This window comes from Chionomys nivalis, chromosome 2 (assembly GCF_950005125.1).
Source record: "Chionomys nivalis chromosome 2, mChiNiv1.1, whole genome shotgun sequence".
In the NCBI taxonomy this organism is placed as follows: Eukaryota; Metazoa; Chordata; class Mammalia; order Rodentia; family Cricetidae; genus Chionomys; species Chionomys nivalis.
Genome location: NC_080087.1, coordinates 104,779,806 through 104,801,286, shown reverse-complemented (window position 1 = coordinate 104,801,286; position 21,481 = coordinate 104,779,806). Strand labels below are relative to the sequence as shown.

General features: G+C 47.7%; 1 protein-coding gene across 13 annotated transcripts in view; it reads right to left on the bottom strand.

Annotated features, from left to right (window-relative positions):
- Positions 1 to 21,481, bottom strand: part of Hdac4 (histone deacetylase 4) — a 265,090-nt gene that overhangs the window by 9,546 nt on the left and 234,063 nt on the right. For all 13 annotated transcript variants that reach the window (XM_057753741.1, XM_057753832.1, XM_057753732.1 and 10 more), the window contains 6 exons: positions 20,270 to 20,325; positions 19,239 to 19,326; positions 17,212 to 17,331; positions 16,412 to 16,509; positions 8,827 to 8,945; positions 7,048 to 7,181 (listed from right to left, as the gene is read on the bottom strand). In XM_057753741.1, the coding sequence (XP_057609724.1) occupies positions 7,048 to 7,181; positions 8,827 to 8,945; positions 16,412 to 16,509; positions 17,212 to 17,331; positions 19,239 to 19,326; positions 20,270 to 20,325 (615 nt within the window). The remainder of the gene's footprint in view (positions 1 to 7,047; positions 7,182 to 8,826; positions 8,946 to 16,411; positions 16,510 to 17,211; positions 17,332 to 19,238; positions 19,327 to 20,269; positions 20,326 to 21,481) is intronic.

Here is a 21,481-nt window from a genome sequence, read left to right as displayed (position 1 = left end):
CGTCCACCATGGTAGGAGATAACAATGGGCATTTTTGAGACAGAGAAGACAAACCAGTCCAGGAAGCAGGAGTGACTAAGAGATTGGCAAGCTTGTTAGGTGGACACATGTGATTCCAGAAGCAAGTACAATGTACACCAATCATACCTCCTTTTTATATGACAATAGTCTTGTAGGAATTGAAATAGAGATCATGAATGCTCATGTTCTCATGTCTGGAGATCTAAGCATACTAACTCATGAGATAGAGAATTAGTCACAGAAACCAGTAATCGGGGGTCAGTGAGATGGCTCAGTGGGTAAAGGTACTTGAGTAAGTCTGACAACCTGAGTTCAATCCCTAGAACCCCTTGATGAAAGAGGACTGATTCCCTGAAGCTGTCCTCTGACCTCCATATGTACCATATGTGACCTCCATATGCACACACACACAAAAAAAAAAAAAACAAAAAAAAACAAAAAAAAAACCAACCACTGGGGAGAGGACTTAGTGGATAGTGTGTGCTGGGTGAGCCTGAGGACCTGAGTTTAAATTTATCCCCCCATGAGCAGATGGCAATGTTCTTAAGGATGGATGCCTGGTTGCATGGGGCCCGTGCTGGTTTGAAAGAAAATGTGCCCCCAAGGATAGGGGCACTATAGGAGATGTGGCTTTGCTGGAGTAGGTGTGTCCTTGTTGGAGGAAGTGTGTCTCTGCGGAACTGGGCTCTGAGGTCTTATATATGCTCAAGCCACACTCAGTATCTCGGACCACTTCATGTTGCCTACTAGTCAAGATGCAGGACATCTGGCTATTTCTCCAGCACCGTATCTGCCTGCAAACCACCATGTTTCACTATGATGAAATGTAAGCCACCTCAATTAAATGATTTCCCTTTATGAGAGTTGCTGGGGGTTGTGGTATCTTTTTACAGCAATAGAAACCCTACCTAAGACAGGGCCCAAGGCCCTTTGTGGATGGGAAGCAAGGATAGAACAGAGACCCTTAGATCATGGCTGCAGCACAGATGCAGAGCTAATGTCAGCACTTAAGACAATACCCAAAACACACATTTATCATCACTTTGGAGCGAGGTGTGTGCCAACAGTGCATGCTCACAAGGTTCACCAGAAGGCCATGGAGGGTTTTCCAGAATTCTGGCTCCTCAGTTCTCTTTGGCCTCTCTTGTACCAGACTTTCCCCAGATTAAATTATGTTTAGTAAGCATACCCAGGGCACCACAGGCCACATGCTATGTTGTGCGCAGAATGCACACCATGCTAGCAGCCTCTGTGACATCCAAAGTCCCCAGCCACAACTCTCCATCTTCAGTTGTGCCAGCATTCCTTTTTCACCAGTGTCTTGGACTTGCCTCCCACAAGCACTGCTCAATGCAGTGGCTGGGCAGACCACCCTGGGACTTGGGGGCTACTTCCAAGCAGGTGTCCATACAGAATCTGAGCTGACTATATGTCTGCTCTCTGCATGTGCCAGCTGCTCTGAAATCTTTCTCAACTGCTTTTTCTTTCCCTTTTCTGGAAAATCTCTCTCCATGAAAGCTGACATGAAACCTGGAAAGGATGACTACAGTGGCCTTTCAGCAGTGAGATGCTCTGTGTCCCCAGGAGAAAGGAGACAGGACAGAGGGGCCGTTCTCAGTGATGAAGCTTCCGTGTGTTCCCCTGAGCACAGAAGGACCATGCTGCATTTGGACACTTGGGATCTTATGATGAGTCTGCACTCCAGGCATGGGGTCAACCTATCAAGAGTACATCATGAATGATGGCTCTGTTCTAGTGATGGGAAGGTGGGAGCATAGGGAGAGGAGCTCCACACATCTCAAAACGCCAACCCTGTCCTAACTGGGGTGCTCTTCCTTTGTTTACCATAAGTGCTTACCAATCATGAGTTTCATCTAAGGTTTAAGGTGCAGTCACCCACACATGCCCCCTCCTCTTTCCCAACAGCTGCCCTGTCATATGCTGTTCTTAATGTTTCCAGATTTCCCATGTACAGAAAGTGTGCTGCCTGTTCATTCCACTCCATGGCTGTGCATGCCTGTTTGTCCCAGTACCGTATTGTCCTCATACCAAAATTTGGTGAGGCCACAACATAAAGGAAACATTACAGGCACATTTCTTTGATGAACAAATATGAATCCAAAATACTGGGGAAAAAAGTACAAACTTAGTTCAACAACACATTAAAAAGATCACACATTATAACCAAGTTAGACTCATTCCAGGCAACTAAGGATGGTTCAATGTGGGTAAATTGGTTAAGTGTGATATAGCATAGAAACAGAACCAAGGGAACTCACATAATTATTTCAACAGCTGAAGAAAAAGTCTGTGTCAAAATTCAATATCACATCCTAACCAAAAAAAGCAGCCAGAACAGTAGTGTAACAATGTCAACATGATAAAGCCCATATACAACAGCCCCACAGGTGGCACCACTACTCACTCAAATCAGTGTTTGGGATCTTAGCCAGAACAAGAGGAAAATACAAATAGCAAAGGAATAAGTCAAATTATTCCTGTGCCTACAATACTATTCCATACTTTATACTGTATCAAAAGATCTGAAACTTTAAAATACACCAAAAATTCTTAAATCTGATAAACACTATCAGCAAAACAGGATAAAAAAATCTGATAAACACTATCAGCAAAACCGGATACAAAAATAAACACTTTTAAATATACATTAACAAATTTGCTGAGAAAAAACCAATTTCTATTTATAAGCCAGTTAAAAAAATTAAAATAAAAAACAAACAAGATGTGAGATACTTCTATAACAAAAAGATACAACATTGAAGGGAAAAAAACCCTAGAGGATGGACCTCCCACATTCACGGTTTGGGAAACTCAGTATTGTGAAATGGTCATACTAGTATAAGCCATCTGTAGACTTAATGCAGTCCCTCTCTAAATTCCAATGCCATTCCTTACGCAATCCAGAAATAGAGCTAGAAACAAAGGCACTGAGTAGTCAGAACAACCCTCAACAGAAATTAATGCTGGCGGTACCATTGTACTCACCCACATACACTACTCCAGAGCCACAGGAGCAAAAGCAGTGTGATTATTCCTGTATTTAAAACTATTTATTGAGCAATCTAGAAAGTGCCAATTACTGTTCTGGAAACCTGGAATCTACCAGGGAGAAATACCTCGCCCCAACACTATATAACGCAGAGAGACAGTATGTGGAAATACAGAGTCAGCGCAGAATAGACAGTGGAGAAGGTGGCACAAGGCTCTATGAGAAACAGAGCAGCTGGTAGAGGGACGCAGAGTGTGCTGCAGTTTCTAACACAACACTTAGGGAGGGCCTGCCTGATAACCAAGTGGGCTGGACGACACATTTCCAGGAGGTTTCAAAGGCCCAATAAAAGCTACATGGGTACCCCTTCACTGGCAGTGCCATCTCACACTTATCCATCTATCCCCCGCAGAAAACAGCCTTGCCAATGGCTGACTCGGAATGAGGCTCATAAAGTAGTTCTGATTATGTCTGTTTATAGTGTAGGCCTACCTGGCATCTCATTTTTACGGTGTGGGCAGCTCCTCTTCTGGAGCTAGTTGCACAGTTAGTTATCAGTTGAGTTTTACTGGGAAGCTCTGCTACAACTGTGTCCAAAAGGGGCTGGGTTTTCTTCTGCCCCTTCTCCTTGCTTTGGATTTACACCTCTGGATTACACCACAGGATGACCAAGCTCTGACTTCTGGAGTTACCTAGGACCCAACACCCTGAAGGCTTCCGTTAAGACTGCCTGCCTGGTCTAAGCTCTCCTCTGGTTCTTTGTGAGGGTCAACTGGTTGTCAGACTAAGTTAGCTGTTCCCTGTCCCATACTGGCCTTATCCATTAGGCTTATAGTTAGCAGATACCCCTGTCAGGTGTGTGTGTGCAAATCCCTTGTTAGGGCCTTGGAACTCAGGACCACAGTGGTGTTTTTCCTACTGTCTTTGGCATATAGAGTAACAGTTTCAATGTTTTAAGAGTGCAGGCTAACCTGGGGTGAAGCTCTGGGATTCAGACAGATCCTTCAAGCAACTGCCTCCTCCGTATTTCCTTCTCTGCTGCATCTTGGCTTTCTGGGCCCAGCCTCTCCATGCTGTCCACACAGCTGTCTGCTAGCTTCCCTGTCTTTGGCACTGCCCTCTCACACTATCTAGCCCCTTCCTCTCCTGGGATATTCACGTAACTCCATGTCAAGGTGCACAAGAGGCTTCCACCGAGCCACAGACACCTAACCAGTGCCTCTGCCCTGACCTCTAATTCCCAGCATCTCACAGAAGGGTCAGGATCTGCAGTAGGCTGTGGGAAACTTGGCTTGGCTGCCATTCCTAGGTTTCCTGCAGCACTGAGCACAGTTTTTGGGTAATCGTGGCAAATGGGTCATCAGCTCTATCTGAGATCTGTGACCTCTACTGCACCTGCTCTTCATGGCTTCTGAAGGCTGCTGCCCAATGACACATCAAGAGTTCTCAGGCTGTCTCTACCCTGTAGGCTGGGGTCTGGTTTGCCAGCACCTGCCAATGCCCTTAACACGTCCATAAACCCTTCAATCTCCACCATCCTCAAACTAGAAGTCACACAGTAAAAAGGTACTCTGTATGCTCTCTCTCTCGTCTTTCCCATAAGGGACACTGTCTAAGGTGAATGCCGCAGGAACCTGTGTACATATGAAATACATCTTGGAAAACAACACTAACTACTCTGGTGGCCCTTTCACATTTAGGATTATAGGGAAGCCAGCGGGAGCAAGTTTGTTGGGCAGGTAGGGTTGGGGAACACAGAACAGGTCTTCTGCTATTCCCCTCCCCAGCAACACGTGAATACTTGTGGCTGACTGCCCCTTCAGGGACCTGCTGTCTGTTGTGCTTAGATATTTTTCCCTCATGTCAGTTGCAAAGGAGGGCAGGGAGGATTGTCAGTCATGAGAGCTGGGTGGGGCTCAATGTTTGCTCAGTGTACTCAGGGACTGACAAAAAGCCTTGGCTAAGATGTGTATCCGCTTCCTCTGATGAAGGAGCATCCTATAGGTAGCACGGGGGCAGAGGTTGGAGCCAGGTGTGACGAGGGAGGGGGAGTTCTCTTATAATGGGGTTCATACCAAAACAGGAATATGCATTTTGGTTCCGCAAGCGTACAAGCTATACACAGTGAGGACAGGAGTTTTCACTCTCACCTCCTCTCCTGTGCTTTCTAGAATAAAGCGTGCAGAGCAGACGACTCATAATATGTACTTGACTATGAGACTGTGGTAGTCTGTGGACTTCTGACAACTCCTTGCCCAGTTAGAGCCTTGTTGTCTTCAAGAGCAGCCCTGAGCTGGCAGGTCAGAGAGTCTTCTAAGAGCCATCTAGACCCTGGCCTACAGGGTGGGGACAGCCTGAGAACTCCTGACTGAAGAGCAGGGGCAGCAGGGCCATGGGCCTCAGAGCTGCTGACTCACCTGCCACTATTACTCAGAGACCAACGTGCTTGTATGCGACACTTGAGGCTAGTCTGAGCTACCTGAGGGTACAGACCCAGCAGCTCCTGAGCTGCAGACTCCAGCACTGAGTTCCCCATTCCTGTCTGGCTCCTTCCTAGTACCTGCACACCACCCACAGGGGAGCAATGTGAGCAAGCCCTATGAAGCAAGAATTGTACTAGTTCAGAGACAGATACACCAGCCAGAAGGGCCTAGAAAATCTCTCTGGAAATTGAATGACCCTTTTACAGGGTCACCTAAGCTCATCAGAAAACGGATAATTACATTATGGTTCATTACAGTTATGAAGGAGCAATGGAAATAATTTTGTGCTTGGGGTCACCACAACACGAGAAGCTGTATTAAAGGGTCACAGCATTAAAAAGGTTGAGAACTATTGGTCTGGACAAAAACAGGATTTGAGAATTTTTCATGGAAGGTATGTGCCAATTGTACCACATGTACTAGGGGCTCCCAGGGCTATGTGAAAATGCCACTCTCATCCTAGCCTGCAGCTGGAGTGGGCCTCTGCTAGTGCAGCTATGCACACAAGGAGCTAGGAATGTCAACAAGGGACCCTCCTCAGGTATAGTGGAAGGGAATTTATATAGTGTTCACTGTACTTGCGCCCTCAAAAGCTTTATCTGACCAGGCCTTGAATACTGCTATGCAGGCCAATACCTCTGACTTTGTCCTGCAGCACCAGTGGAACTATGCAGAGCCCTGACCTTAAGGATCACTCCTGAACAGAGAAGGCAAATGGCTAGTGAATAAAGAGGTCTTGGCCTAGCCCTGAGCTAATAATTCAGCCTGAGCATGCTGATACCACCTGGACTGGATGGTTCTGTGTGTCAACTTGACACAAGCTAGAGTCATCAGAGAGGAAGGAACCTCAGTTGAGGAAATGCCTCCATGATATCCAGCTGTAAGGCATTTTCTCAATTACTGATCAATTGTGGCAGGTGGCGGGGGAGAGGAGGCATCCCATGGTAGGTGGTAACATCCCTGGGCTGGTGGTCCTGGGTTCTATAAACAAGGAGGCTGAGCAAGCCAGGGGAAGCTAGCCAGTAAGCAGCTCCCCTCTGTGGCCTTTGGATTAACACCTGCCTCTAGGTTCCAGCCCTGCTTGATTTCCTGTCCTGACTTCCTCTAATGATGGAATATGATCTGGAAGTATAAGCCAAATAAACCCTTTTTTCCCCAACTTTCTCTTTGGTGTGTTTTGTTGTAGCACTAAAAATCCTAACTAAGACACCACCCAAGCCCATGGACAAGCTGCCAGAGAAACCTTGTCCATACGAGAGCCCGGAAGAGTTAAGATGAAGCATGGCCAACACAGGATGGAAGAACCAGCTGCAGCAAGCACCTCTGAGATCTTAGGCCAGCTCTGTGTCCCTTCTGCTCATCTCTTAGTGAAAGTCATACTAGCCCTACTACATGGGTGGGAACAGCTGCAGCCCAAGGCCAGGTGAACTGTTCACCCAAGTCAGAGACCAATGCCCTCCACCACCTGAGCTCCTAGCGCCAGGCTTTTGCCTGTGGTGTGGCACATTCTGTAGAGCCTTGATGACTACATACCTCATTTCCCAGAAGAGCAGAAACACATGCTTCAGAAGCATCACAGATGGCTGTCAGGTCATGGCCTCCCTCAAGAGCCAGCACAATCCGGCCACCAGCTAAGCCCATCAGCTGCTTCGTCAAGTACCCAAAACCTGCAAAGGAAGAGGGATATGGGAGCGGAGCACTTCAGAAACTCAACACAGTACCACCTATAAATACCAGAGGCTGAGATGTCATCTCGAGTAACTGAGGATTTCATCTTCACCCAATTGAGTGTGACTTTTGGTTTCAGTGCTGTATCTTTATAATGCAGCCAACCCCATTCAAAGGCTGTATACTAACCTGTCTTCCTGGGCATCTGATGTGCTCTGTACAAATATACACACGTAGACAAAAGCATGCTCGTATCAATGCTGTGTGTAGTGACAGGACTTTCCCACATCCATATCTATGTATCTGCTTCCATCTAAGGTCACAGAGTCTTCTCTCTGTTCACAGTCCCCACCTGATATGTCACTTGGTTGGCATGGGGACACTACACACAGTCAGGCAGGCTGATGTTGGCTAGGCATGGGAAAGCCCTGGTAAGACAGTGACCTTGACCAGCCCCTCACCAGACCGATTCAGGTCCATACTAGGCTGCACCTTCTGCTAGCTATGAAATACTAGTGGGCAGAAACTAATGGTGAACCCAGGTGTGTCTGACAGAAACAATGATGCTGGCTTTGGGGCTGGATATAAAAGGAGCTCAGAATGTGGTAACAGAGACTATGAAGTATGGTGGGTGCTTTTAGTTCCCTGTCTGGACCCCACAGTAAGTTCAGTGGGCTTGAAGATGCCCTGTATTAGAGCACTGACTCCCAAAGGCCACCTCATAGTTCATTACTCCCTTGCTGAGTGCATACCCTCCCTGGTGAAGGTAAGAGAGAGGCAATCCTCCTTGATCAGATGTGCTGATGGGCAGGGAGGAGAGAGCAGATCCAGGTCCTGACAGAGTAAGGTACTAGGGTCAGGCTTTAGGAACCCAGGCTCTTTGTTGCCTCTGGGCACCATAGTTGGATGAGAAACTGTCAGGCCACTGTGACCCAAGGTGTTACAGCCCAGGCCTCTCATATCTTTGCCATGTGCTGCAGCAGAGCATATGCAGAGGTCACATACAGTGTCAGCAAGTTCATCCATGGAGAAATGCAGCCAGGATATAAGTCCTGATTGGTTCCTCCTCTAGCTCCACAGCCTATTCAAAGATTAGAGGGCCTGCTCCTCTAGCAGGGAACAAAACTCAACACCAGGCACATGTTGGCTAGGCAGAACTGGGACCCTGCCTTCTCTCTCTCTCTCTCTCTTTTTTTTTTTTTTTGGATTTTTCGAGATAGGGTTTCTCTGTAGCTTTTTGGTTCCTGTCCTGGAACTAGCTCTTGTAGACCAGGCTGGCCTCGAACTCACAGAGATCCGCCTGCCTCTGCCTCCCGAGTGCTGGGATTAAAGGCATGCGCCACCACCACCCGGCCCTGGGACCCTGCCTTCTCATACTTGGAAAAGGACTGCATGTTTGTCTAGTGTTCATAGTCCAGTTGACAGAACCTAGTGCAGGCCCCTTTGAGTTTCTATCCCCAGGGTAGAGTCTATGGCTTTCAATGCTCAGCCTCCTGCTGCTCAGGGCCTGCTGATGGCTGCTAGCATAGTTTCATTCTGAGTAAGAAATGAAGGTGATGTGCCTCCTACTGCTTCACAAAGAACACAAACCAGTTGTGGGATGAGCAGACATGCAAGTAGGGAAGGTAAACACTAGTGACTTACATTTGGCAGAGAGATTGTACCCTCCAAGAGGTGTGGGGTGGCCCTCCACAGCATCGAAGCCTGATGAAACCAGTACCACATCGGGGGCAAACTCATTTGCAATTGGCATGACCACCGTTCTGCAAAGGATAGGAGAAGGCATCACTAGGTCAGCGAAGGGCATGGCATATGGAAGACCATTATTGTCAATACATAGTTCTTGGAGGCCTGCGGTACCTACAGAATTGGAAGGAGATCAATGCAAATGCCCCTTCTGGCCTTTCCCAAATGTGTGCCTTACCAGCTCAGCTACCTTCCCCACAACAACAAGAACACACTTCTCAGGACTCTCATCTAAGAAAGACACACTGTGATAGTTACTACTGATGTCAACCTGACAAAATCTACAATCACCTCAGAGACAATCCACAGATCATGCCCATGAAGGATTATCTAGATTAAGTTAGCTACTGGGCTAAGGTAAAAAGGTCCATCCTAGATGAGGCTGACACCACCCCATGAGCTGGGGTCCTGGACTGGCAAGTAAGCTGATACCCGCATCTCCCCTTCTCTGCTTCCTGACTGCAATTGTAATGTAAGAACCTGCCTCAAGCTCCTGATGCTTTGACTTTCCAGCCATGACACCCTTGAACAGTGAGCCTAAATAAACCCTCCTTTCTTTAGGCTATTTTGGCCCAGCAATGTGGAAAGTAACTAAGACACATGGTCAGCATCCAGCATGAGGCACTGGGACACAGTGCTGAGAAGATAAGGGTCCTGGCTGGCTTTCTGCAGCCCTGCTGGGGTGCAGCCCACATGGGCTTCCCACCCACCTGATAGTGCTCTGTGCCCATGATCAATGGCCATCTGTGCATGTGAGAGAGTAAGTTAAAGAGAAAACAAGACGCCTAGAATGGCAAAAGGGAAAGTAATGTCATAGTTAAGAGAACTGTGTAAAACATGGATACCACTGAGTAGTTCAATGGCTAACTCACTACCTCTCAACACAAAACCCACCAGTCATGAATATACTCCTGGTAACTGACCCAGGGTGCTACAAGGCTTCAAGCATCCTCAAGATTACTTTATTAGAATAACCAACACCAACTTTCAGTGTCCCTCTGGGAGCCAGAGCAACTCTTTGAGGTCTCCTCGCTCTAGCAGGAGTGTCCTGTGCTCCTGGAGCAGACTACGAAGGTGGGAGTGGAACCTGGCCATGTGACTGCACAGGTAGAGCTATGAGCCCATTGGAGCCCTTTGCATCTTTCTGGGCTTCCTGTTTGTGAAGCCACACCACCTAATCTGTACCTCCTGGAAGACAACTGTGTCACACAGCCTTTCTAGCACATGTGGTGGGCCTTTATAAACTTTGTCTGCAGGAGCCCCACAGGAGAGAAAAAGAGATGCACCAGGAGACTGTTCTTCCTAATGACATATACTCAAATGCTGACACAGGGCTCAACAACTCCACTTTCTCTTCTAACCTCTCCTATTTAGTAAAATTCCCTACTAAAATCAGCAGAAGTATCAACTCTGAATTTAAAGGGACAGACTCAGGAATGATTCTAGGTGGAACCCTGGCTGCCAATTCTTCTACTCAGGGTGGCAGGACACATGCTGTCTACACCAGAGCTCCCGGGAAGCTCAGACAGAGAAAGGCAGAGTGGTATGGCCTTATATGCTACTTCAGTTGGCTTAGTTCTGGTCAGTACGGAGAGGTTTATTAAAAATATACCAAGTTCAACCTCAGGTAACCGAAGCCCAGACATGTATTCCAAACCAAAGTTGGGCAGTTGTGGAGGGGTTGGCCTTCTGCTGTTCTGGAGGGTATACACAATCTAGTGTCTCCTGGAATTGTTTGTCTCAGGATGAAGGGACTTTCCAAGGCTACCCTATACCTTGGGGCTCTGTGGACCACTGGTACAGTGCAGGACACATCCACGTAGCCACAGATGAAGACCAGCACACTTTATCCAAAAGTCTGGACAAGAGGCCTTTTAGTCTTGGGGCCACATGGTCTTGGGCAATACAGATGCCTGTGATGTAAAAGCAGCAGCCACCGCCAATGAAGAAAGATGGCAAACACTGGTGGATTCCACACAGGAGCCATGGCTGTGGATATCTGCTCTGGAATCATTTGCATGGCTTATGTCCTGCTCTTCAGAGTAGCACCTCAGCCTCAGACTACATAGCTGTCATTGTGACCCGCTGCAACACAGGCATACCAGACTATCATTTCATTGGTACAAAGCATTCAAGCTGAGCATGAACACACTGGCATTTGTCTAGAAACCTGCCAGAGTGGTCAGGAGCAAGCGTAGAGAGCACCATTGGGGCCTCTGGCTTCTGTGTCACTGGCATCATTGCATGGAGTGAACTTGTCTCCCCAGGAGCGCTCTGCAGGGCTCTCTTCTCTGGGAGTGTGGGACACTGAACTGACAAGATGGCTAGACTGGCAGTGGGTGTCCACATCACACCAAGGAGACCACATCAATGAAAACATTGTTACAAAACCGTTGTTTTCAACAGAATAATAGAACCCATCATGGTTTTGAGAGGGGTTTTAAAGCCAAGTCATTTTTTTTTCAAGTAAAACCATAGTTGTTTGTGCCAAGTGTGGCACTTGCTAAGCACTGCAACAAGGGCATGTGGTGGGTTTTGAAGTATAACTGAGCTATTTAATACCCAAAACCTGCCCCCAAAAAAGTTCTGCTAAAATAATTATTAAATGGAGCTCGCACCACAAGTACTGATGCTTACTCTTGCTGTGTGTTATGGTCCAGAACCAAACCTAAGGCATTCTCCATGCTGGAGTCAAAGTGGTCCCATGTACACAGCGGCAGTGGGTACCAGCAGACGCAGTCTTTGTCCTAGGCTCACTTTGAAATGTGCTGAAGCTAGGGTAACTGGTGACAGCCTTGAATGTGAGGTGTGTGTGTTAGAGGGTGTCCCCAGCAGTCATATGTGATACCAAGGGTGTCTTTGCTCCTTGTTGGGACATGGCTTTTTTTAGTTGGATACGCCCTGCTGTACAGTGGATGTGCCTTCTACCCACCACCTTGCAGGAAAGAACCTTAAAGAATGTCCTTATTTAACTGGCGTTCAAAGTTAAATGGGAGACTGAGCTTACATTTTATCTCCCAAAATAAATTTTAAATCATCAACTTAGTTCCTGAAATAGAAGATTCTTTTGTGTTTTTGTGTATATTTGTGTCTGTGAGTGAGAGATTAGGGGGAGAGAGGTGAAGCTTCCCAATATAACAGATCAATTTACTATCTTCCTGGAGGAAGTCAAAATGAACAGCCCTCTGAGAAGGGTGGAAATGTGATTATAGCTCATCCCTTGGTGCAGGGAGGGAATGAAGACCCCTACAGGTCCTTAGAAGTGCCTAGGCGAGTGGTGCTATGTATGTAGTGTGATGAGTGTCTCTTCTACAGCTTAGGCATCCTTCATTACCAGTGTTGTCCTGCTTTCAAATCAACCACCCCACAATCCGTGGTATGTGGGCTCTCATTTACACACATGGTCCAGAGGACACACGCCTACTTCTGTCTGCGCTGTGGCTTGCTTGGTAAAAAGTAGGGCTGGTGCACCAGGCAGGGATGTAGGCTCACACTGCATCTCACAGAGAAACTGTTCATTGTCAGCCACACGGAAAGGCCAGCACCTAATGTAGGGGCCCATAACCATATATCCCACGTCTCATGAGTTGGCAGAATGCACACTAACTGCAGTCAATGCCTCAAGAGCTAGGTTCCCACATGAGAGCAGGTGTTCCCAGCTCCTGTGTTTTGGGAGCCTCACAGCATCATCTGGAGAGTCAGTACCTATTTCTCTAACTCAGTAAAGGCTGGTGGCTGCCACAGCTGGGGGGGGGGGGGGGAGGGACACTAAGCTCTGTGTCCCTTCATCCAGGGGTCAATGTTACACAGCAAAGCTACCAAGGTCCACCTCGACACTCTGCTTTCACCCTCATCTCCTTTTGCTCACCCTGGCACTCCTATCCCCAATTCCCCACACCGACAACCTCTAATCAAGAGCTTGCCTTTTCCTCCACAGGCCCCTCCATCACCTCCTCCCACTTACCTACAGCAGGAATTAAAAACCCAGACTCTGTAGAGGGCAGACTCAGATTGTAAGCACTTGGGCTGATGGGAGGCTCTTCTGGCCTCAACTGGGCGGTCTGAGTTTCTCCCTGATTCCTGAGTTTCTTAGAAACTGGAGTAGGGTCCTCACTTTACATTCTCTCCTAATGCACCAAACATGTCTTTCCTGGATTACTAAATGCCAACTCCGACATTTTTTTCACGATGTTCCCAGTCAGAGCATTCTCTGCTACATACCCAAACACGCTCTTCTGAATCTCGGGCCTGGTGATGTTCAATCCCCTACAAGCAAATGCTGGAGGTCACATTGCCCACATTCATATTCACCCTAGTCCCACTTCCCCAACCCCCAATGCCATGGTTTGTCACTGTTTAACAAGGTAGTCCTGCCTTTCAGGTCTCTTTACATTTTGCTGGACTGGTTGATTCAAACATCCTGCCCACTTCATCCAGGGACCAGGTCTTTTCCCAGGCCGCAGCAGAAGACATATCACTTATTATTCACCAGGCACAAACCCTCAACAGTCCTCCTGCCCCGGACTGAGGCATACAGGCAATTTCCTTGGGGATATCCTTTCCCCCACAAGGCTTGGCCTGGGCCTCACCTCTGGGAGCATCTGAGGGCCCTGATGGTTGTGAGCCATCAATCACTGCATCACAGAGCTTCGAGTTTTATCCCTGGTTCCTGTCTGGGGGCCAAACAGGCAAGAGAGGTTCTCACTAGACTTTCAATGCTGAGCTTTACGTTTCTGTTTCTTGATTTCTAAGACCACCACCACTGACTCTGCTAAAATTCTATCTAAGGAAGCAGTAGAATGCCATCATGAACTGCAACTACCTTTTAAAAAGGTAGCTGATAGTTTAACCAAATATATTCACAGCAAGTCCTTGTCTCTCAGACATCAAGCCATTCAGAAGGCAGAGTGGTAACTATAGCAGATATCAGAGTGTGTACTCACAGGGACCACATGTGTCTTACCACACCAATCAGTTGTTTAGAAAAGGCAGCAACAGCAGCAGGTTGTACAACAGAATGAGGGTTCAAGGTCCACAGATAGGCAATAGGCTTTGTAGTTTGAGGCCAGTGAGAAATTAAGATGCCAACAGAACACCAGCACCATCTTTTCTAAGCTTCCTGTGCCACACATGACTGTTCCACTGCAGAGGCCAGGCACTGAGGACAGGTCCAGGACGCTAAGGACAGTGTATCACTCACTCTCTGCTTCCCAGACCATAGTGCTCTGCCTGAGCTCCACCAACTTCAAAGCTGTGTCTGGCTCAAGGCCTGGTTTGAATTATAGTTCTTTTCTCCTACAAGTGTCTGGGCCTGAGGAGAAAGTGCCGGTCACTTCTGGATCTCATTAGGGGCAATTTTCTTATCTTTTCTTCATCTGATGCTTGATCCCCTGAAAATGTGACAGCAGCAGAGGGCTCTGAAGAACAAGGTGCTGTCTTTGAGGCATGCCTTATCCCATGGGGCCCCAAAGGAGTAGACTGAAGAAGAAAGGGGAAAGGAGCCTCTGACCCTTCTTTCCCCACCTGATGCCCAGGGAACCATAAATTGTGAACTTCAAAGTACTACTTTACATTAAAATAAAAAAAAAAAGCAACCTGAAACAATTTCCCTTTTCAAAGCAATTGAAGCTTTAGAAGGCGCCATCAAAAAGGGATTATCATCCATATACTTTGCCAACCGTTAGGACAGATGTCAGGGTGACTAAGGAAGGCTCACCTCAAAGGTTGGACAGGCAGGTCAGACACTGCAGATACCTGGGCAGGGACAGCAGGGGTCAGACTTGGCCCCAGGATCACAGAACTGCAGGCATACTCAAGAAATGCCTCCAGTGAGCACAGTTCAGAAGGCAGAGAGCAAGGCATGGGGGACGAGGGCCGGCCCAGTCACCGGCTGCAAGGACTGATGTGAGTGGAAGGTATCTGTTACTGTCATCAAGCGAATACCATCTTCTCTCTGTACCAGAGTCACCATGAAGCCTGCACAGGCCCTGACCTGCAAACGGCATCTACTCAGAAACAAAGGTCACTAACTGGGCAGTGGTTTCCTCTCACACTACAGATAGGCCATGTTTCCAGTGCTGTGCAGAGGGCATGACACACCCTGGTTCTCAGGTTTAGCTTTCACAGACTTCCTAGTGTTTGGGGGAAGTTTGTAAGTGAGCCGGGCACAGATCAGTGGCGTGTAAGACACCGGAAACAACCAAAGGGATCAGAGGTAAATAGCAGGTGGCAGTCAGCACAAAGCTTCTAAGGCCTGAGTGATCCTTGCCTGCAACTGGCCAACAGCTGAACAGCAGACCTTTCTAACTTCACCAACTGAGATTTGTCACTTCTAGGAATAGTCTGGTCGACTCACACCCACTGGGTCAGGCCTTTACCATACTGGATCTTAACCACCTCTCCAATAGGAAATGGGACTGGGAACCTGTTTCAAAATGAGCAGGCAGATACTGAGAAGTGTTCTGAGTTTTTGGTACCACAGCTACAGAGCATAGGCAAGTCCACATACATTTTACAGATACAGCTCACCAACTAGCGACATACACACTTGCATACATATGTGCTTATACTTCCAGAGATCTATGCGTTACAGGCATATCTGCACATAACAACAACAACAACACACACACACACACACACACACACACACACACACAGAGTCATATAGATAGTGCCCCTCAGGAACATACAGACACATGTACACATGTCTGCAGTAAGTATGTCTACACGCACATAAGGCACATGATTGTACACATGTGCTTCATATGTACAGTGGTCAAGGTAGAGAAGACCCCTGGAGGTCTGATGATGCTTTCACCCACAATACAAATAAATAAGTAAAAATAAATAAATAAATATATAAAGTATTTTATGAGACTGAAGGCCCCTCGGGCCCATTCAGGCCCTGGAACCACTCCTGGGCTGTGGTTGACTTGAGTGGCGCCTCCTCACTGCACAGCAGCTGGGGAAAGCCACCATGGTGTAACAAGAGGAAAGTGACAGGCCAAGCCATCCACTATTGGCTGTATGAATGGCTTCAGTCTGGCCTGATGTAAATACAAAGAATTATGGACAACGAAAGTCAATGCTTTTTAAAAAAGCAATCACATTGCAGCCAATCTAAGGGCCACAGCAGCACAAAAGATGTGATATAATGAGATGACTCTTTCCTGATACTCATACAAATAAAGGGGATCCTATTTCTCCTTTATTCATTTCCACTTGTTATACCTTCACAAAGGCTTTGTGGAAGAGTGAGCAGGAAATGAGATCTAAGATTTACACTTTCAGTTTCCACTGACTGAAGGTTTCCAGCATAGCAGAAGTCTTACTCCACCCCCTACTGTCTCCCCATCTTATCACTGGGACCCAAACAGGCTCACACGAGAAGGGAGCTGGTAACAGAAATGAGACAGTTCAAAGATCAACCCCGGAGTCCCCAGTCTGCTTGGCTGCCCCTGTGACTGAACAGATGGGTACTCACCTGAAGGCTGCCAGGTACTCTGCATCTCCCATGGGGGGTTCGAGGCCTCCCGTGAAAGCCATGTTGACGTTGAAACCCACGCCTGGCCCAGTGCCCACCTGTGGCCACAAGGAGAGAAACTGTTGTCAATGACACTCTGAAAAGACTACCCGAGACAACTGACACTTGAATTAGGGTGTGTTGGGATGACAGGCCCGTAGGAATATTCATGAGTCCTGTGTGCGTGTGCTCACCAGTGAAGCTGGCCACTCCAGTACCAGGCACTAAGATCAGTGGAACAGATTTTACGGGGCTGCAGCTGCTCACAGACCCTAAACTAGGAGGAATCACTGAGAGACACTTCTGAGGACCTGTGCATCATGTCTGCACAGAAGAGGCTCTATACTTTGGGACTGTCTTCGGAAGGTAGGTGTTATGTTCCTGGGACCACCAGGTAGTACCAAATGCCAGATGAACAAGGGGCATGAGTATGCTGCCTAAGGATGCCCACTAAAGACAGTGGTTGGAAAAGGCATCACAAGGTACAGAGAAGGTACAGAGAAGCCGGTGTCCCGGAGGAGCAATATAACAACTCCTTATGTTTCCTTGCCCTGAACAGAACCAGAAATGATGTATAGATTCTCACTGAACATTGAACAAAATTCTGGTCCAAGGCATGCACAGCATAATCTAGGGTAGCATTTTCTAGAATGGCAGTCTGGGGTGGCCTGCATCTGCCCTGCTCTCCAGATAGCTGTAGCACCTGGCTCTAAGCTGGCATGCCCCCCAGTTGCCCCCAAAATTTCACACACTCTACATACCTCATCTGGTGCTCCACTTCCCGGGAAGAAGTTCCCATCGTCATAGCGGTGCAGGGACATGTAGAGAACATTGGGGTCATTGTAGAAGGCCTGCTGAGTCCCATTCCCATGGTGTACATCCTGAGAGACCAAGAGAACTGACTCAGGGAGGACCAGGCCTCAAGTATAGCCCTCACCATCCAGCTGTCCCTTGTACCTTGTGGTAACAGTTCCTACTTGGTGAACACCCTAGAATCTTAAGTCTGGTTTGCGTCTCATAGTAAGGTGCTAGGGGTGTCAGCAGCATCAAGAGATGCTGAAGTTTAGAGTCCGAGTTGGCAGAGTCTCTGTAACGCACACCAGAGCACATTCCTGACTTCAGAGAAGAGAATGGGGCTAGCTTCCAGCTGAGTTGAGGCTGGGATTTCAAACCAAGCCATCTGATTCATCTTATGTGCCTGCCTCATTTACGGTGAGCCATTTCTGACTTCCATCAGGATAATTACCGATTATGGGTTGGCTACGTTCAGGCACATGTGAGGTATTTCTCATCGCATAGGGCATATGGAAGAAGAACTTAGGTGACAGACGGGTACCCAGGCCCCCATCCGGAAGTGAGCAGCTGTTTTCTTAAGACACGATACCTGTGTAACTAGGAATCAGAAAGCAAGAAAAAGAGGCAGCTTTGATTTCTGCCAGGCCTGTGGCCACTGTTGTGGGCCATGAGAATTGGTTCCCAGGACAGGAAGCTGGGTGGCTCTGCACTGCATGGCTGTGTGTGTGAAATGTTTTCTCTACAGGGTCATCTGTGCTCAGTGTAGGATGTGGATGTTCAGCCACTCGAGAAGACAAGTGCCCCTTCTATCTTCACCAGGTCCCCGCTGAGAGGAGCAACCATAGATAACACGGCGTACAGTAAGTCATAGTCATGTGTCACCATCATGCAGTTTAATGCAAAGTGTGGTCCTGGGGAGTGTGCTCTGGTCTTGGGAAGATAAGACAGTGTCTATGTGGGTCACCTGCTGACGCAGCTCTTCCCAGAACCTAACTGTCATACCTATGCCGACACTAACTGTATGACACTTCTGTCTTTGCCCATATCTCTGCTTGTTCCCTGAGGAAGGGCCAGGTTGCAGGAGGGACAGGCTCATTGGTAACTGCCTTCCATGCCTTGGTCCTATTCTGGATCCAAGAGTTGACTTGTCTCCTGGTTTATGTTTTGTTGTTTCTTTCTGAAACTGGAAGGGCATGAAATCCAAATGACACCCCACCTGATGTGGGCTTAAAGTATGTTAAGAGACACAGAATCAAAGTGTTTGTGCATGTGTCTTAGATCCACTGGCCTCGTACAGCTTTTCATATATTATGCAGAAATGCAGTACAGGGCCATCCAGCATGCTTGTCCTGGGGACCGCTCCCCACAGCCATGGCCACGGTAATGATCACAGGCCTGGTAGAAGTCCAGACTGCCTTTTCACCTGCGGCTCGGAGCTCATGACACCCAGGCACTTGACTAAGAAGGGGTGCTGACATGCATATCCCAACATCTGGCTACTTCTGACATTTGGCTTAACTCTCAGAGAAGCAGCAGCCATTCCAGACAGTCGGATTATAAGAAGCGGTGCTTGTTTGGGAAGACGGAGGCACAGTCACTTGTGTGAAGTGAGTATCAGCTAGCAAAAGGTAGGCAGCTAGGTTCATGTCCCCAGGTCAGAGCACAGTCAGGCTTAAACATGACCTTCAAAGCTCCAGCCTCCTGAGAGGTCATACCGAAGACCAGCGATGGTGGCCTCCCTCAAATGTGTGTACTATTCTGGCAGGTTAGGCTAATGACTGGCAGGATCGGCTGGTCTCAGTCCTGAATCCACCTTCTAATGGGTACAGGCTTTACTTCACTGAGTTATGGGACTGTGTTCAGAAAGTTCAGTTTGTTCCCTGATTCCAAGTGTCAGTAGAGGTGAAGGCCCATGCTCAGTCAGGTCATCCACTGGGGAAACAGGTGGGCATGCATGCTCTTTCCAGGCCTGCCAGGGCAGGCAGTCACTCACCCAGTCCACAATGAGGATCTTGCTCACATTCAGCCTCTGCTGGAGAAGTTTGGCTGCAATTGCCACAGAGTTAAAATAGCAGAACCCCCTGCAAAGATGATGTCTAGTTACTGTTTTTATACAACTCATAGTAGAATATCAAGAGTCTATGAGATTCTGGAGGATCCAGGCGAATGCCATTTGGTTCCTAACTGGGACCTTTAACTGGTGCTGGCGATTAACCAACAGACATAGACACACAAGCCAAGCTAAATATGCATATACTACAGATCCACAGGTACATAAGCACATGTGCCACATAAGACCCATCTGTCAGACACACATACCACACTCAGAAATACATACTGAAATATGAGCACACACACTATACAAGACATCTTCCCACTATATACAATCTCCCTACACCCCAGATATGCACATAGGCACACATAAGTGTATACACTACAAGACACCTACCTATAGACACATATAACATACAGGTATATACAAAACACATGCATACACCACAAATATACAGACACAAATACATACATCTACATATATCAGATATACACATGCAAACACACACTGAAGACATACACAGACACTGTTAAAGGTTAATAATAGTTGTCAACTTGACAGGCTATGGAATCATTTGGAGATACCTATTTGAGATTATCTAATTGGGTCAACCTCTGCAAGGCTATGAGGAATTATCATGCTTAGGTTAAAAAGGGTGGTAAAACCCATCGAAAATGTGAACGGTACTATTTCCATGGGCTAGGGACCTAACACATCATCACACACATCTCTGGCACAGCTTCCCTGATGTCGTAATTTCAACCACTTGAACCATCTTTGTTAAACTCAACAGGAAAGTCTTTGTGTCCATATTCCTCATCCCACTGCACGACTCTCAAATCACAGGTCTACTTTGGCTGTGGGCAAGGGAGACAAAGTAACACACCCTGGGTGATGTGCACAAGGCCACTCAGCTCAATGCTTACAGCCCTGCCACCCATGATTTTTATCAGTTTACTGTGTCCACTTACATAGGTGTGCTCTCCTCAGCATGGTGTCCTGGGGGGCGGACCACAGCAAAGCCATTCTGCAAATGATAGCAGACAGTGGGAAACAGTGAGGAAAGGCATTTCATACCCCCCAAAAGTCAGCACAAACACCAGTCATCAGATTCAGACTCCACAGGATGATGTGGTTTCCATTATCACTGGTCCCACGACATGGATGGGAAATGGGGTTAGTTGGCTCCTTTGTTAAGGAGTCTGTACAGAAAGCCTGACCTAAGAACAGAAAGTAGGCCCACTGGCTCTGTTTCTAAGTGCCAACAGTGGGGGTTGCAGCCACTGGCGGGGGTGTGGCTTAGGGTCCCAGACAGTCTTGTTGCCTGTTGCTCACCAGCAGCCTTGTGGCAAACATAAATACAGATAAAAGAAAGCTGGGCATGCTAAACTCCAGCAGGAAGATCAGGAGCTTGAGGCCAGTCTCACCTACACTGGGAGCCGGAGCCTAGCTTGGCTAAATAAGAACTTGTTTTCCCATCATTCTCTAATAAAACAAAGTGCTCATATAGACTACTGCTGTGTCCATGCTATGCCTCAAGCAGATCTTGGGCTCACCTCCGTCGCACACACAGTACCCAACTCTACTCCCATCTATAAGAATAATCACGACAGAGCTGGCACTGGATGGTACGGCTGCACAGCCTACGCCCCGTTACTCATACTCTACAGAACCACTGGCACACCACTGGGGCTGCTGCTGTAAAAACACTCAACCAAGTCCGACTCTCTCCAGCCCCAGGAAGTGTTGGGCTGAGCACACATAGGTCAGCCAAGGGCACTGGGTTGACAAGACAGGGCAGAGGTAAGGCTGAGAGGGAAAGACCCAAGCAGATGCCACCCTCTGACACTCAGCACTGCAAACTTTGTTCTCATTCTTGTGCCTGCACTCTGTGCTGAGTTCCGGGCACTGGCTTCAGGAGTCTAACAAGCCTCTGATTCCACCTGCCTCTTGTCCTGAGCAGACAACAGTATGTATGGTGCTGAGCAGCAGTCAAGCATGGAATGAAGACACAACAGCCCTGACAATGAGCACAGATGGATTCCCAAGGGGACGTTTCCCCATGAGCATAAGTTTCCACAAAGTGGACACCTTTCATCTTCAGGCCCACATCTTTTAGCATACCATCCTGAGTAGAGAAGACAGTGTGATGGTACTGAATGGGGCCATGTGTTGGCTAGCTA